Source organism: Phocoena phocoena, chromosome 4 (assembly GCF_963924675.1).
Source record: "Phocoena phocoena chromosome 4, mPhoPho1.1, whole genome shotgun sequence".
NCBI lineage: Eukaryota > Metazoa > Chordata > Mammalia > Artiodactyla > Phocoenidae > Phocoena > Phocoena phocoena.
Window position 1 is genome coordinate 146,539,113 of NC_089222.1, and position 16,059 is coordinate 146,555,171.

Below are 16,059 nucleotides of genomic sequence, written 5' to 3' on the forward strand. Positions count from 1 at the left end.
AGTCTTGACGTCCATTGAGAAAGTCTTCCTGTCTTGTCTCCTTCTTCCAGAATGTCTAGGCTTCTCTCGCCCTGGTATTTCAGTGTCAGTTTGTGTCAGGTGCCACAAACACACCTGTTGAGGTTTTGGTTATCGTTGCCTCGAGCAGTTTGAGGAGAATTAGCACGTTTGCATTACGGTGCCTTCTAGCAAATGGACAGAATAGGTTCCTCCGTTCATTCAAATCTTTTTCAACCTCAGTACTGTTTTATAAGTTTCTGGGGGGAGACTTTGCATATTTTTTGTAACACATTTTCTTAGATATTTGGCATGTTTATTTAAATCTTATTATAAATAGTATCATTAAAATTTTTATTTGCTGTTTATTGATGGCACATAGATATTAAATGCTATTTGCGTATTGCTGTTATATCTGATAGCCTTGCTGATTTCAGTTATAGGATTCATGATATGTGCAGTCACGTCTTCTGCAAATAATGACAGTTTTGTTTCTTATTGTTTTACCTTCTCTGCCGCTTTCACCCCAGTCGCATTGGCTGAGACTTTCAGTAAAAGGCAGCTGTCCTTGACTTACTCCTGCTCTCTGAGGGAAAGCTTTCAATATCTGACCATTAGTTATGATGCCGCCTGTGGAATTTTTAAAGATGACTTTTAACAATCACATTAAGGAAGTTTCCTTTCATCCCAAATTTAAGAAGGATTTTTAAAATCCTGAATGGTAAATTATTTTAGTTTTTTTCACCTTTATTCTGTTAATGTGACAAATTATGTTGATTTTCTGTTAAACCTCTTTGCATGGTTGCAGAGAGGTCATGATGCGTTTTTCTTTTTATAAATATCTGGATTCAGTTTGGAAATCTTTACGCGTTACAGTTATTAACATCTTGAGTTGACCTTTCTATTTAGGCAAAGGCAGCGGTGTTTTGAGCTGACTATTTTTCTCATTTATTTATCAGGCCCCACAGTTCACTTATCTCACAACGTTGTGCCCGAGTTTAGACTATTTACAGCAAAGGGCGTGTGGTTGCCGCGTGCTTGCCCAGGGGTGGGGAGGGTGAAGGACGGCTCTGTCTTCCTGCGTTCAGCACCGCATGCGCGCAGGGTGAGTGGGAGGGCTGCTTCCGGTTTGGGGTGGACTCAGGCGTTTCTGTCTTCCTCCCCCTCTCCCCCTGCCCTTCACTGTCCCGCGTATCATGTGCCGCGTTCCTCAGGGAAGCACCCACAGGGCTGGGCACCTTCAGGAGGGGTCCAGACGCTCCCCTCCAGCCGCCCGTGGCTCTGCCAGCTTCCCTAACATCTCCCTGACTGTCTCCTCTTGAGTGAAAGCAGAGATGAAGATGGACCCACCTCATGAATTGTTGTTGTAAAGGTTAAATGATTTATATGCCACTCTTATCAGAGATATAATTGAGACACATTCAAAGACAGGAAAACGCATTCACAGTGCAATGTTGATTGAAAAAAGGGTGAAGTATGATCCCATTTCTTAAAAATTATGCATATGTGTGTGTGTGTGTGTGTGTGTGTGTGTGCGTCTGTGTGTATACATATATAACAGAAAGAATGCTTTTTTCAGCTGGCTTTTCTACATTCTAAATTTTCTATAATAAAATGCTGTTTTACTTTTCTGTTAAAAAAATAAATCTGTAAGTTGTTTTTAAGAGAAAACTTCATTGCAGCATTGTGCAAAATAATTATCAATTGGAAACTACCTGAATTTCAGCAATAGGGTAATAATGGGATGTTAATGGGATGTTATGATTGCTACGTTAAAATGTTAATTATTAGTTTCTTAAATTTTACATTGCTTAGTATTTTTATTTTATTTTAGGCAAACTTTGGAGTCGGAGTTTAAAACTAGCTTATACTCTACTTAATAAACTGACTAGTAAGAATGAACCGCTACTTAAACCCGGAGACAGAGTAAGTAACCAAATGCACCTTTGTTGGAGTGAGTGAGAATGGAGACTAAAAATCTGTTTCATTGACATCAGTGTGCTCTCAGTTGTTCCGATTTACAGCATTAATACAAGGGATTTAAGTCAGCAATGAAAGCATATTAAATGTGGAAAAAGTTTGTGTTGATGTAGGTAAAATGATCGTTCCTTTTATTCCCCCTTATTGCCCCTTTCCTGATTCTTAAACCTCTTTTCTCTTTGACTTCATATGTGTTGATTTTAATAAAAATATTAATGTCAGATATTAATCAGTGCTACATTTCCAAAGCTTAAGTTTTGTGAAGAAACGTTGACCTTACTTTGAAACTCTGTGTGTTTTATATTCATCTCCTTCCCTCTTCCATGTGGCCAGAACAGAACTCAGAGGAGGCTTGGGGCTTAGTTCCTCGTCCTGCACTGCCCAACATGGTTGGCAATAGCCACAGGGGGCTGTTTAAATTAACCCAAATTAAATGAAATTAGAGTTTTAGTTCCTTAGTTGCACGAGCCCCATTTCCAGGGTTCAGTCACTGCGTGTGGCTGACAGCTAACTACCATATTTGATAGCTCGGAGAAAAAACGATTCCACCATTGTGGGAAGTTCTGCTACACAGCACTGCTCTAGGCAAACTGAGCCAGACTTGGGGAACCCTGGTATAGCGGGAGGTCCAGCATGGTGAAAGCCAGCATACTCAGCCGTGAAATCCCCAGTGAGAAAGGTTGCCTGAGGTCAGGTCACCCAGCAGGGAAGCTGTAGGTTGACAGGATGGTGTGGGGTTTCAGACTGCTCTCAAGTGCCTCAGTCTTTAATGTGGACCAGTAGCCAAGGACATTTATGGACCACGAAACTTCAACGTGAAAGAGCACAACCAAAGGGCAAAAAATGGGGAAAAAAAGAAAAGGGGAAAGTGGGGGGAGGGAGGGAGGAAGAGGAAGCAGACCTACTTGGAGGAAAGCTAGATACAGAAAACAGTTTGTTTTTTTTTTAAATTAGTCTTAATATCCCTGGAGATCTGAGGTGAAGATATTGCTCCATAAATCAACAAGAAGATGCTAGTGGGGGAGACCGAGATGGAAAGTAGGAAGGAAAAACGGTGCAGATTCGACTTGATCAAGAAGGCCGACATCTGACTAATAGGACTTCCAGAAAGAGAAGGGGGAACAGAGAGTAGAAAGTTTTTAATGCTAATGATGATGCAAGACTATACCCCGGAGCGGGGGTGGGGGGGGGTGGGGGGTGAAGGACCGGCAGGCGGTGCGGGGACCCCCACCGAGGCGCTTACCTCAGTGCTGCTAGGGCAGGTTGCAGGAACCTCGCGGCCTCCTGGGGAAAGTGGGCTGTGCACAGAGGCCAGCAACCCCAGGGGGCCTCAGTTTCTCAGTGTGGCACTGGGGGAGACAGCTGTGCTTCGGAAGCCCAGAGGGAGTGCGGTCTTCCTGGGCAGTCGGCGGATGTGAGGGTGGGGCACCGTTCTCAGACAGGCAGGACTCAGAAGACTGGGCTCTTTCTTGGGAAGCTCACAGAGGGAGCGCTCCCACAAAGGAGTGAGCGGTCCAAACAGGAGAGCCACCAGGGTGGCCCAGGGTGACTGCGAGCTGCGGGCGAGGAGCAGCCGGACAGGACCAGAAGGGCGAGGCCCCAGGTGGGCAGGCTGGTCAGCAGCTGGTGAAACCCAGGAGCTTACCTGACCGGTTGGCTATTTAGAAATACTATTGACAGGTTTGACACACCCAGCGGGGCGTTTCCGAGCAAGCTGGCCAGTGCACACAGAGGAAGGGAAGCCGGTGAAAGAGGCAGTGGCTGTCACCACCAGAGAGAAGGGGCACGCTTGGCTGTAGAAACGTAAACAGTACAGGAATGATTCCTTATGATACCTGGTGTTTTAGAACAAACCTCTCAGAACCCCTGACTTACGTTGTGCTTTAAAATGATTCTAAGAATCACAAATTTCTTTCTCTTGAAGAAAGTTCTTGCAAGGACAAGGACTTCCAGATACTTCTTTGACTTGCAAGTGAATCCATGTAATTGGGTTAATTATAAAGGATTGATGAAATCACAGTTAGCAATTGATTTAGTGATTGGAAATGAATGGCAAGTTCATCCTCCTGTGATAATATACTTTATAAAAGTGAACACACACAACCTTTATAACAGATTCTCTAAGGACATGTATGTTCTACCAGACATCCAGTCTTGAGGCTAAAGGTCACAGTTCTTAATCGTGGGACAAATGCTATTAACACCAACTTTCAAAGGAGATCTTTGCCGTTTTCAACAAACTTATTAGAAACTTGATTTCCAGTCCTCAAGTACAGAATTTTGATACAGATACCGCTTAAATTTTGTCTTATGAAGTACAGGGTTATTAATTATCCAAAGCCCTCGAAGGCCCTGTGTTGACGGTCCCCTCAAATACTATTCTGACTTATGTAGGTTTCGAGCACACTATTATTACAACATTTGGGACTTAGAAAAACCTCATCCCATAAATGGCTTTTAACTTAACCAGACATTATAAGAAATGGGAAGTGGGATGATGGGAGAAGAGAAAGGTGGGGAATGAAGAGGGCTCAGTGTTTGTCTACAGTAACAGGAAATAAAACACATGTCCAAATACCTTCACAGGTAAGACACGGCAGTGTGAGCATAGTATCGAAAAAAATGAGAGCAGTTGGCAAAAAGAGGATATAAAACATGTTAAAAGTGGCTGTCTTGGGGAGTGGGGAAGGGTGATATGGGTGTTGCTTTTCGTTAGTACTTTTCGTCATTTTGATTCTGTGTTTTAAAACTTTTTTCATAAAAATAAAAATGTAAGGTAAATGTAATAGAATATGTAATTTAAACAGTGGCAGCATGATGACCAGGTGGGAGCAGGGAGTGGGCCCCCTGTGGAGACTCTGAGAGGGCAGCCGTAGAGGTCTTGCGGAGTTCTCTGCCCACCACCCTCCTCTGTTAATGTTTCGGTCTTGAGCGAAGGTCTGTCCAAGTAAACCGTTGGTGTCAGGATTTTTTCTTTTGGAAGACCTTTTGATAGACTTTGATTCCTGGTTCCCTCCTCATGTCCAGTTGTTTTTCACCTGGGCTACTTGATGGTGGGTGATGGTCCATCGCGTCCTTCCCTGAGTCGCTGCTGCCCAGATGGTCAGAGTGGACGGAGCTGGACCTAGACCCCGCGGGCAGACCCAGCTGCGCTTGCCTCTAGCCCCAGGAGTTTAACATTATTTTGTCGCGTGCGAGGTAAAGACCGTAACCTAAAGACTGTGTATTAGAAGTTACATGGCTGCAGACACTTATGGACCAAGGGTTAGCACTCAAAGTAACGTTTTCTGTCTCAGCAGCAGGCATTCAGATGACTGAATTATTCACCAGTGGATTTCACGGTTTTCCTTTGTACTCTCGTAGGTGGCACTGGTGTTTCCTAATAGCGACCCTGTCATGTTCACTGTTGCGTTCTATGGGTGTCTCCTGGCAGAGCTGGTTCCTGTCCCCATCGAAGTGCCACTAACAAGAAAGGTAGCAAGCGCGGTGCAGGCCCCAGGTTCACGGTCTCTGAGGCTGCGTCCTGAAGTCCACGTGTCCATTCGCAGGCCTTAGTCTCCTCACTCCAGGTACCGTCTGGAGCCGGGGGACAGGCCGGCGGGTCTCAGAGAGATTAGAGCAGCTTCATCTCCAGACGCTCCTTTTATGTATCTCGCTGGTGACAAGGGCACTGGAACAGCTGTTGGTGGGGCCAGTATCAGTTGCTTGAATTTCCCAACAGAAACTAACATTTTCTCCTCCAATGCATAGAAGTTGGGATTTGATGAGGTTTTGTTAAATCATTTCTCAAAATGGTGTGTTTATTGATAATAACTTTCATTTCTTGGGGATAAGTAAATCATTACAGAGATGTCTTTTTTTTTTTTTTTTTTTTTACAGAGATGTCTTTTAGCTCGCTTCTAAGTGATAGTTTTAAACATATGACATTCTCTTGCGTTTCTGTTCACTTGCATAACAGCGAGCAGCTTTCATCGCTGACAGATGACTTCTGGCCGGGGCAGGGGGCGGGTTGCTGGTGTTCTAGGTAGCTATTACATTTTAGGTATAAATGCCAATAATCTGATTATTGAAGAATAGATCATTTTAGGAGTAGATTCAGCATGTGTTTTGGAAAATCCTCGTTTTCTGTGGTGTCCCAGTGTTCAGGCAGTGGTTCACGTGAGCGTTACCAGCAAGAAATATTCAAGGATCCCAAAGGCGAACTTGTGAATCAAAGCAGTATATCCCAAAGGACAATATATGGTGAACAGATATTCGAATACCAGGATTCTTAGGGTAAAACTAGAGTTTGTAGAATTTATAAGAAGAAAATGATAAAACTCTACTGAAGGACATATTCTGTGTGGAAATAATTAAGATTGCTAAAGGTTAGGCCTGCCCATATTAATCAGTAAATTTCAATGCTGTTATGTTTGGAGTTTATTAAAACGGTATTAAATGTCATTTGCAAGAAAAAAGTTTGAGAAATTAGCCCATTACCCAGAACTTTATATGTCATGGCAGAAAATATATCTTTCAAATTTAAAAACAATTGTATTTTATTTGGATGAAAACATAGTATATACCTATGGTATATGCCTACACAGGGCTGAATTGTCCTAATTTTCCACGGGCTGAGAGAAAGAGTTCTGCTCTGTGTGAGCTGAGCACCTCTGCCTTCTCTGTTTCTGCAGGACGCTGGCAGCCAGCAGGTCGGGTTTCTGCTGGGCAGCTGTGGCGTCGCCCTGGCCCTGACCACGGACGCTTGTCAGAAAGGCCTGCCCAAGGCCCAGACCGGAGAGGTGGCGGCCTTCAAAGGTGGGCCTGTGGGCGGGCAGCATGTGGCCCAGTTCTCTGCCAAACCAGGCCCTCGGGCGTCCTTTCCTGCCAGTGACTGTTACAGAGACGGAAGGGCCTTCAGGAAAAGCAAGGCCGTGTTCTAGGCCTTGGGGAATCTTCCTCCTCGCCTGGGTCAGGCTCTCGACCTGTGCTGTCCAGCCTGGGGGCCACTGGCCGTCAGACATAAGTTCATAAAGGTTCAGTGAGGCGAGGCTCCTCAGCTGTCAGCAGCTCGGGCTGCACGTTGGGCGGCAGAGGCGCCGTTGCGGGGAGCAAAGACTCCTGACCCTCGCCTCTGCCGTGTCCCTGTCTGCACCCTCACAGGTTGGCCCCCCCTCACCTGGCTGGTGATCGACGGGAAGCACCTGACTAAGCCCCCCAAGGATTGGCACCCATCGGTGCAGGACGCGGGGGCCGGGACTGCCTACATCGAGGTAGCCACCTCGCCTGGCGAGGCTGAAACAGACCCCCGTGTTCAGGGCTTGTTCCCCGAGTGTAGCTGCTGCTGCTTAGATCACAGGCAACAGCTTCTGTGCTTTGCCTTCACCCCAGAAAGATGAGGTGTCTTGTGGGAACTCACTGAGATCCTCCCCTGGGGACCAGCCCGCGTGCCCTGTCGCCCTCGGTACCTGCCCAGGGTGACCCGACTTCAGCTGAGGGTGTCACCTCGAGGGCCTGGGCGTGAGGTGCGCTCCAGTTGAACCGATGGTTGGTGAAGGGGGACGGCCTCCAGAGACATCGCCTAACAAGCTTGTGCTTTTGAAATCTTTCAGTATAAAACCAGCAAAGAAGGCAGCACCGTGGGGGTCGCAGTGTCCCACGCATCCCTGCTGGCACAGTGCCAGGCTCTGACCCAGGCATGCGGCTACTCAGAAGGTGAGGGTGTGGGGCGGCTCTCCAGCCGGGCACAAGGCACCTGGACGCTGTCCGCGTAGCATCTGCTGTTTAATCCAGGTCGTGCGGCTCGCGAGCTCGGGGCCTCTGCCCTCCTGGTCAGGTGGAGTTTGGACACTGGCGTTACAGAGCGTGAAACCCACTCACTACCCATTGGTCTGTGCCCAGTGGGCTGAGGGGCAGCGCATTTTGCATTTTCTTATCGGGACACACTTTTTCGTACTGTTTTCTGTGGCTGGCTTTGGCTTAAGCTGTCACACACTCAGCTGTACCAGTGGAATATTTGTGGTCAGGGCTTGTCTCTTGGCAATGTACCGGCAGCTCCCCCTTTACTGTGAAATATCAGCTATGTAACGTAGAGAACTTTACTTCTTTCCACTAAAATACTGGAATTGAACAAAACTAGGAAGTAAATTGAGTGGTATGTGTAAAATCTGAAATCTCAGTGTTTAGAAGCAAGGGCTAGCTGAGGGCAGCGGGCAAGACTTCGGTAGACATTTGGAAAAGGATTTTAGGTGTGTTCAAGGGCCTGCGTAATTTTTTTTAAATTCTATCAAATCGGGTCCCCCGGTTTTCTTTTTCTTCAGGTCCAGTGCTAACCATACATGTATCACCTATAACTTGGGCTCTTTAGCCAACAAGGGAACGTGTGTACAGTATTCTTAGCAGAACGCAGCAGCATTTCCTGGCACACAAACCAAACTTCCTATTCACTGTTGGGTGTTCCTCCTGTGGGTGTGCCTGGCAGCCCCAGGCTCTGTCCTCTGCCTGAGCTCTGAGCTCAGGGCTGTGCTGGAAGCGGCCCTGGGACCCCAGCTACCGCTGCGCCCTACAGCACGCTCGGCACAGCCTCTGGGAGAGAGAGTGGGCAGGAGGGAAGGAACATCTCTGAAGGGAAGTGACACGGGGAGCCTGTGACATTTCCCGGGGCTGCAGGATGACGTGAGAAGTGGGAGTGTGCGGGCGTAGGGTTGAGAGGTGAGAGACCCGCCACGGTCCTTCATCTCCACATCCAAGCCTGCAGCCTCTGGAGTGTATGCTGCTCCCTGTGTTTCCAGATTAGTGATCAGCAGATTCTCTGTTTTAATCCACAGTTGTATGACCTTCTACTTTTATGTTTTTCCAGTAATTTGAATAACCAAGTAACTTGATAACCAAGATTATTGATTGATTGGTGCATGGCATTTGGCAGCGCTGTGTATCTTTCCTAAAACTCTTATATGTTGATGATGTAACCATCTCAGGGTTTCTCTGAAAATGCACATGACTTGTGAGGAAGGTCACTCCCCACAAGTCATGGTTAAACACGTGGTTTAACCATCTTTGTCCTCTTTCAGCCGAAACATTAACAAATGTGCTGGATTTCAAAAGGGATGCCGGCCTGTGGCACGGAGTGTTAACAGTGAGTGCTGTGTCTAAACGACCTGACTGTTAGAGGGAGGGTTGCTAACGTCTCACGTCGGTGGGTGACAGCAAACCCTATCGTAGCTGATGGAGTAACCCTTAGTCGTGTTGGTGCGAACGGCGTCTCTGGACCGAGCTGTCCTGTGAGCAGAGCTCTGACGCTCTCTGTGCCTTTCCTGGCGGGCTCGTGCCCAGCCCCGCCCGCGGCTCGTGCGCAGCCCCGCCCGCTCGTCTCTTTGCAGAGTGTCATGAACAGGATGCACGTGGTCAGCATCCCGTACGCGCTGATGAAGGCGAACCCACTCTCCTGGATTCAGAAAGTGTGTGCGTATAAAGGTAACGGAAGTAGCACCATCTCTCCATTCATCCTTCATTAGAGAAGTCTCTTTGAATTCATCTTTGGCGATTAAGAAAAAATAAAGCAGCATGTAGAACCGCAGGCGTGTGTGGGCCGGGGCCAGGCTCCTCTACAGCTGTGGTGGGTCTGAGTTGCCAGCGCTGGGGAGCTGGGGGGTCGTGGAGGACAGCTCTTCTCTGCAAGGGCCGTAGACTCCTAACTTTATTCTCTCACAGAAATGCTCCTAATTCTTAGTTCTTGAGGTGGTTTTGATTTGAAGTTAGGGCTCTTCAAGCTACCAGTAGCAAAGCTGTTTACTCAAAGCGGCTTATGACCCAGAGTGAGGGGGCTGCCCGTGGGGCCCAGCCTGCCCTGCTGTCCACCTGTGGTCAGTCGGTGCTTCCCCAGCACGGCCACACCTGCGTGGTCTGAGCGTCCCTCTGGCTCTGCTTCGGCGGAGCTCGGGGGCACCTTTAGTCACCCCTGAGGGGGACTCGGGCTTTCTTCGCACTGACTTGTCCCGGGTGGCCGTGTGCTTGCCGACTGCACCGATGATGGTGCCAGTTGCCGATGTGGACGTGGGCCGTGCTCTGCGGCGTGTTGGACGCTGTCTCTGTTTACCCTGCCTAATGGAGGAGAACCAAAGTCCGGTGGGGCGTTTGGCGGGTGCCTCTGCTGGTGAGAGCAGGGCCGGGAATGAGACCCAGCCGGTCTGTTCACATCGGGGGCCTCCCCGAAGCCCCACGTCCCCGGGGCCCCCAGCACAGGGCAGGCCCAGCCTCACGGCTGTGGGAGGGGCAGCTCGAGAGGGAGGGGCAGGTGTGGGGAGAGCAGAGAGGCTCCGAGAGAGAATCAGTTGCGAACGAGCGAGTTGATTTCTGGGTAGGCTGGGCGGGGAGGCCGGGCGGCAGGGAGCACGCGGCCTGCTCTGTGTGCACGCGCCCCTGACGCAGGCGCGTCCCCGCCCCCCCGCAGCCCGGGCCGCGCTGGTGAAGTCCCGCGACATGCACTGGTCGCTCTTGGCACAGCGAGGTCAGAGGGACGTCAGCCTCAGCTCCCTGCGCCTGCTGGTCGTGGCCGACGGTGCGAACCCGTGTGAGTACCGCCTGCCCACCCCCGCCCCCGCGGGCCAGCCGCCGGGGCTCAGGGCTGAGCCGGAACGTGTTGGGTTCCCCGTGGACACGGGTGCGTCTCCTGCTCTGTGACTCGGGGTCTCGTGGTGACTCACGGGTGCGTCTCAGATGTGTTTGTCAGGACTCTCCGTTTAAAGTGGTTTTGACACAGTGGACGGGAGATCCGTGCCTGAGCGGGTCTGACCAGAGTGTAGATACAGCCAGAGCCCGGTTCAGGCTCCCAGCCTGTGGCCTGTGCCCCACTGCATTGGCTTGGCCGCTGCGCGTTCCCGGCCGCCCCGTGTCCTCCCGGGGAGTTTTCTCACTGCTTTATTAACACCTGTGTGTCACTGTTCGTGCACTGAATCCGCCCTGGACCAGAGGCTGCCTTTCATCTAATACCCTGTCCAGCTGTGGCCCCGACACTCGGGAGGGCACCCTACATTCTAGCACCCCAAAGCCTCTCATTCCCTGCACCCACCCCGAACCCCGAGGGCCCCGCCGTCCTGCCTCCAAAGCACCAGGAGCTGCCAGCTTCTCCGAGCCTCCACTGCGGTGCACCCGTCGAGCCACCAGGAGCCCGTCCCGGGGCTGCTGCCCCCCAGACCCCAGATCCCACCACTCCGAGTGCCCGTCACTTCCCTGTAGCTCTGAGCCCTCTGGACGGTCTTGTGTGTCCTCTGCTGGACACAAGGACCCATGAGCAGGTCCCCTCCTTCCCTGGAGCCTCGCTGTGCAGAGAGAGGGTGCAGGTCATGGTGCAGCCCCGGGGCCCCAGTGGGTGCAGGGCTGTGCTGACTCAGGCCCTGAGCGGGCAGCACCCAGCCTCCTAGGAGCTGAGTTTTCATGGCCCGGTGACACTGGCGGAGAAGCAGGGACAGAGAGCTAGGCTGTGCCCACAGGAGAGGCACGGCAGGGCTGCTTGGCAGAGGCTGCAGCTCCAAGGCACGCCCAGGAGAGGGCGCGCACGTGGCCGGGGCCTCAAGCGGTGGAAGGTTCGGCTGCGGCTCCATTAGTGCCCTGGGTCACCTCCCCTTTGGCAGAGCTGCCAGGAGGCGGGTGAGCCCGTGGGTTAGACCTCAGAGACAACGCCGGGTTGAGAGTTGGCTGCTTGTTTGCTGGTGATTTGAGAACGCGCCCTGTTTTTCATAGAAAGAGCCCCACCCCCTCCCCGTGAGACTTTGACTGTGAGGTGAAGGGGTGCAGCCTCCAGGCCCGGCGCCGGGTGTCCCCCACGCCGCGTGCCCGTCAGCCTTGCACTCAGCTCTTGCGTCCACTCTGTCTCACGCAGGGTCCATATCCTCCTGTGACGCGTTCCTCAACGTCTTCCAGGCCAGAGGGCTGAGGCCGGAGGTGATCTGTCCCTGCGCCAGTTCCCCGGAGGCGCTCACGGTGGCCATCCGCAGGTAGACCGTGCTGTAGACGCTTAGTTCTTCCTCGTTCAGCCGAATTACCTGTGGTAGCAGATTTGGTTGATCTGTTCCCGAGCAGGAGAAATCGAGAGCAGCGACCGGCCCTGGGCCCGTTTCCCAGGCGTGTTGGTGCTGTAGTGGGGCAGCCCCGGGTGCCACATCCAGCAGCCTGTGTTGGCCGCATGTCGCGCACCGGCCTGGTTTGTGGCGCAGGTTCGACAGCGGCTCCCTGGGTCGCGATCCCTGGATTCTTGCAGCATGGGGGCTGGTTTTCCCGAGTGTCCCTCCGATCCGGAAGGCCTTGTGTCCCGCAGTAAACACTGCAGCCAGGACTCGCCCCTGTTCCGGGGCAGGGTGGCCGGCGGCCAGCGCGCATCAGCTGTGGACGGGGGTCTGTGCCTGCGGGACCCTTGACCTCCCAGTGGTGCCCCCAGCCCCGCCGCCCCCAGGCTGCATTGTCTCTGGCCTCTTCCATGTCGCTCCGCAGGCCTCCGCCGGTGTGCCCCTCAGCTCACCTTCCTGCCCAGGTCGTCCCCGCTGCCCTGGGCGCCATCCTCGGCTAGAGGGCAGCGTCCTCGCAGCTGAGGGTGACTTAGTGTTAATTTTCCACCCTCGACTCAAATTAGCCTCAGCTGCGGTCTTGTGTTACGTGTGTGTATTTATGAATGGTGGTGTAAGTGATGGTAAAATTTTAGTAGTAATTAGCATTGAAAACAGCGTCTTTGTTCTTCACAGACCATGAGGTGGTCTTCGTTCCTTTGTTCTATGGTGACTTCTTGTGCTCGGCAGAGTAGTGTTTTCCCGCTGGAGAAGATATGACATTTGTTTCTCAGCATCCTGGTTCCTGCTGCTGCGAAACTAGTCAGGCCCAAACTTGGCGTCGCAAACAGCAGCAGTCACTTTCCTGCCTCTCCTGCTTCCCACGGTCAGGGGTCGGGAAGGGCTGCTCAGGGCAGTTCTGCCGGTAGTTTGATGGTCTCGGGCTGGCTCGGGCTGGCACGGGCTGGGGAGTGACCGGCGCTGCGTTGTTCCTGCGTGCGGTCCCAGACTCCTTCCCCTGGCTTTGGTGCTCGCAGGCTTGCTCCCAGGAGGCGTGTCGCTCTGCTCACCTGCTGCTCGGGGCTCCGGGGGATGTCCCAGGACGGCCTGGTGGAAGCGTCCTTGCGGCCCACAGGGGCCCCCTGCAGAGGAGTGCGTGGGGTGGGGCGTCGTGCAGACCTGTGGAGACACATGCTGCCCACCAAGGTCCTGCAGCCAACGTCCCCACAGCCGGCGCAGACGGGCACCTGGCTGCTCATCGTCCTGTCGGCAGGGGGCCGTGGTCCCACGCCCACGGGCTCTTTCCCCTTGTCAGTTAATCAGTTTTGTTTCCAGGCCGCCTGACCTGGGGGGCCCTCCTGCAAGAAGAGCTGTGCTGTCGATGAGCTGCCTCAGTCACGGGGTGATCAGACTGGACGCGGAAGAGAAGCTCTCGGTCCTGACGGTTCAGGACGTCGGTCAGGTGATGCCTGGAGGTGAGGTCACAGCTGGGGATGGTCTTGTCCTGCGGCCGGGTGGCAGCAGAGGCTCTGGAGCACGCGAGCACCAGAGGGCTTCAGGTGATTCCCCATGTGAATTGGGATTTTAATTAGTAACATATTTTTTGCTTTTTGCCTCCCTTTGTATCAAGTTAAAGTTGTGCTGAAATACGAGGTGTGTCTATGGCCTGTGAACCGGACTCTGGTTCCCCACCGTTGGGGAAGTAGTGCCAGAGCTTGGGTTCTGGGTGCTCACTGCGCACCAGGCAGTCGTCACGCCTCTCTCGAGGCCAGGCGTCAATCTCAGGCCCCTGGACGTCTGCAGGTAACCCAGTGATGAGACTGTCTCTACATCCTGACAAGGGCCTGTTAGGGGAGCAGCGTGGCCTTGAAGGTTCCCAGGGATCCCTGTGTTCCCGGAAAGGCCCCGGGCCCAGATGACACATGCGTCGCGGGGTGTCTGTGCCGCCGTGGCAGCCGGCGAGCGCAGGAAGGTGACGGCGCTGTGCCCTGAAGCTCCCCCGCAGGCGCGAGCACACGCGGGACCCAGCGCAGGGTCATGGGGGAGAGTTGAGAGCAGAGCCGGACCCGGGAGGCCCTGTGGCACTGAGTTGGGGAGCGCCCCTCACCGCAGTGACCCTGTGGCTGCTCCAGCTCCCCTCCTCCCTGTGCTGGCCCTCCTGGGCTCCGGGCAGCTGCCAACCCACCTGGGCACCTCCGGAGAGCGGCCCCATCTCTGCGCCAGTCGCCCCGTCTGCTGCTCTCCGGGGTACAGGGCCTGCATGGGCGGGGCGTGAGCCGCCCACGCTCGGGGACAGGCTGGGAACCAGCGGGAGGGCCACGGGCCGTGGTCTGGGCCTGTGCGTGTGCCAGAGGTCGGACACGTAGAACAAGGCGGGACGTTTGAGTTTGTTTCTAGTTCCACTTTCTTAGAAGCGTGAGTTGTTTTTTCCTTGCATAAGTCTACCAAAAATAAGGACTCAGCGGTTCTGTAGAGGCAGGAACTCCAGCATAAACATTTTATGAGGGGTAAAGAGCAGGGTCTTTCTGATTTTTAGTTGTTATGTGGCGATCACAGTAATTCTTTAAAAGATGGTGAAATATTGTAATAGTGATTCTTTTGATTGAAAGTATAAGGACTTTGGTTTTATTCTTAAACTTGGACCAGGTTCTGTGTGTGTGCACACACTCCCCCAGGCACGTGTGTGCTCCCTCGGGTGCGTGTGGTGTGTGTGTGTCTGTGCACGTGCTCCCCTGGGTGCGGTGTGGTGTGTGTGTGTCTGTGCACGTGCTCCCCTGGGTGCGTGTGTGTCTGTGCACGTGCTCCCCTGGGTGCGTGTGTGTCTGTGCACGTGCTCCCTCAGGTGTGTGTGTGTCTGTGCACGCGCTCCCTCGGGTGCGTGTGGTATGTGTGTGTCTGTGCACGTGCTCCCCTGGGTGCGTGTGTGTCTGTGCACGTGCTCCCCTGGGGGGGTGTGTGTCTGTGCACGTGCTCCCCTGGGTGTGTGTGTGTCTGTGCACGTGCTCCCCTGGGTGCGTGTGTGTCTGTGCACGTGCTCCCCTGGGGGTGTGTGTGTCTGTGCACGTGCTCCCCTGGGTGCGTGTGTGTCTGTGCACGTGCTCCCCCGGGTGTGTGTGTGTCTGTGCACGTGCTCCCCTGGGTGCGTGTGGTGTGTGTGTGTCTGTGCACGTGCTCCCCTGGGGGTGTGTGTGTCTGTGCACGTGCTCCCCTGGGGGGGGGTGTGTCTGTGCACGTGCTCCCCTGGGGGGGGTGTGTGTCTGTGCACGTGCTCCCCTGGGGGGGCGTGTGTCTGTGCACGTGCTCCCCTGGGGGGGTGTGTCTGTGCACGTGCTCCCTCGGGTGCGTGTGTGTCTGTGCACGTGCTCCCCTGGGGGGGTGTGTGTCTGTGCACGTGCTCCCCTGGGGGTGTGTGTGTCTGTGCACGTGCTCCCCTGGGGGGGTGTGTGTCTGTGCACGTGCTCCCCTGGGTGCGTGTGTGTCTGTGCACGTGCTCCCCTGGGTGCATGTGTGTCTGTGCACGTGCTCCCCTGGGGGTGTGTGTGTCTGTGCACGTGCTCCCCTGGGTGCGTGTGGTGTGTGTGTGTCTGTGCACGTGCTCCCCTGGGTGCGTGTGGTGCGTGTGTGTCTGTGCACGTGCTCCCTCGGGTGCGTGTGGTGTGTGTCTGTGCACGTGCTCCCCTGGGTGCGTGTGTGTCTGTGCACGTGCTCCCCTGGGTGTGTGTGTGTCTGTGCACGTGCTCCCCTGGGTGCGTGTGTGTCTGTGCACGTGCTCCCCTGGGGGTGTGTGTGTCTGTGCACGTGCTCCCCTGGGTGCGTGTGGTGCGTGTGTGTCTGTGCACGCGCTCCCTCGGGTGCGTGTGGTGTGTGTGTGTCTGTGCACGTGCTCCCCTGGGTGCGTGTGTGTCTGTGCACGTGCTCCCCTGGGTGCGTGTGTGTCTGTGCACGTGCTCCCCTGGGTGCGTGTGTGTCTGTGCACGTGCTCCCCTGGGTGCGTGTGTGTCTGTTGCCGGGATTGTTGCAGGTCTGAGTCAGTGAGGACCTGGGGGGTCTTGTTTTCGGCAGATGC

General features: G+C 53.5%; 1 protein-coding gene across 3 annotated transcripts in view; it reads left to right on the plus strand.

The window, feature by feature from the left end:
- Positions 1–16,059, plus strand: part of DIP2A (disco interacting protein 2 homolog A) — a 92,355-nt gene that overhangs the window by 47,414 nt on the left and 28,882 nt on the right. For all 3 annotated transcript variants that reach the window (XM_065876757.1, XM_065876758.1, XM_065876759.1), the window contains 10 exons: positions 1,832–1,923; positions 5,341–5,451; positions 6,651–6,774; positions 7,120–7,229; positions 7,569–7,671; positions 9,027–9,091; positions 9,336–9,429; positions 10,406–10,525; positions 11,834–11,948; positions 13,329–13,468. In XM_065876757.1, the coding sequence (XP_065732829.1) occupies positions 1,832–1,923; positions 5,341–5,451; positions 6,651–6,774; positions 7,120–7,229; positions 7,569–7,671; positions 9,027–9,091; positions 9,336–9,429; positions 10,406–10,525; positions 11,834–11,948; positions 13,329–13,468 (1,074 nt within the window). The remainder of the gene's footprint in view (positions 1–1,831; positions 1,924–5,340; positions 5,452–6,650; positions 6,775–7,119; positions 7,230–7,568; positions 7,672–9,026; positions 9,092–9,335; positions 9,430–10,405; positions 10,526–11,833; positions 11,949–13,328; positions 13,469–16,059) is intronic.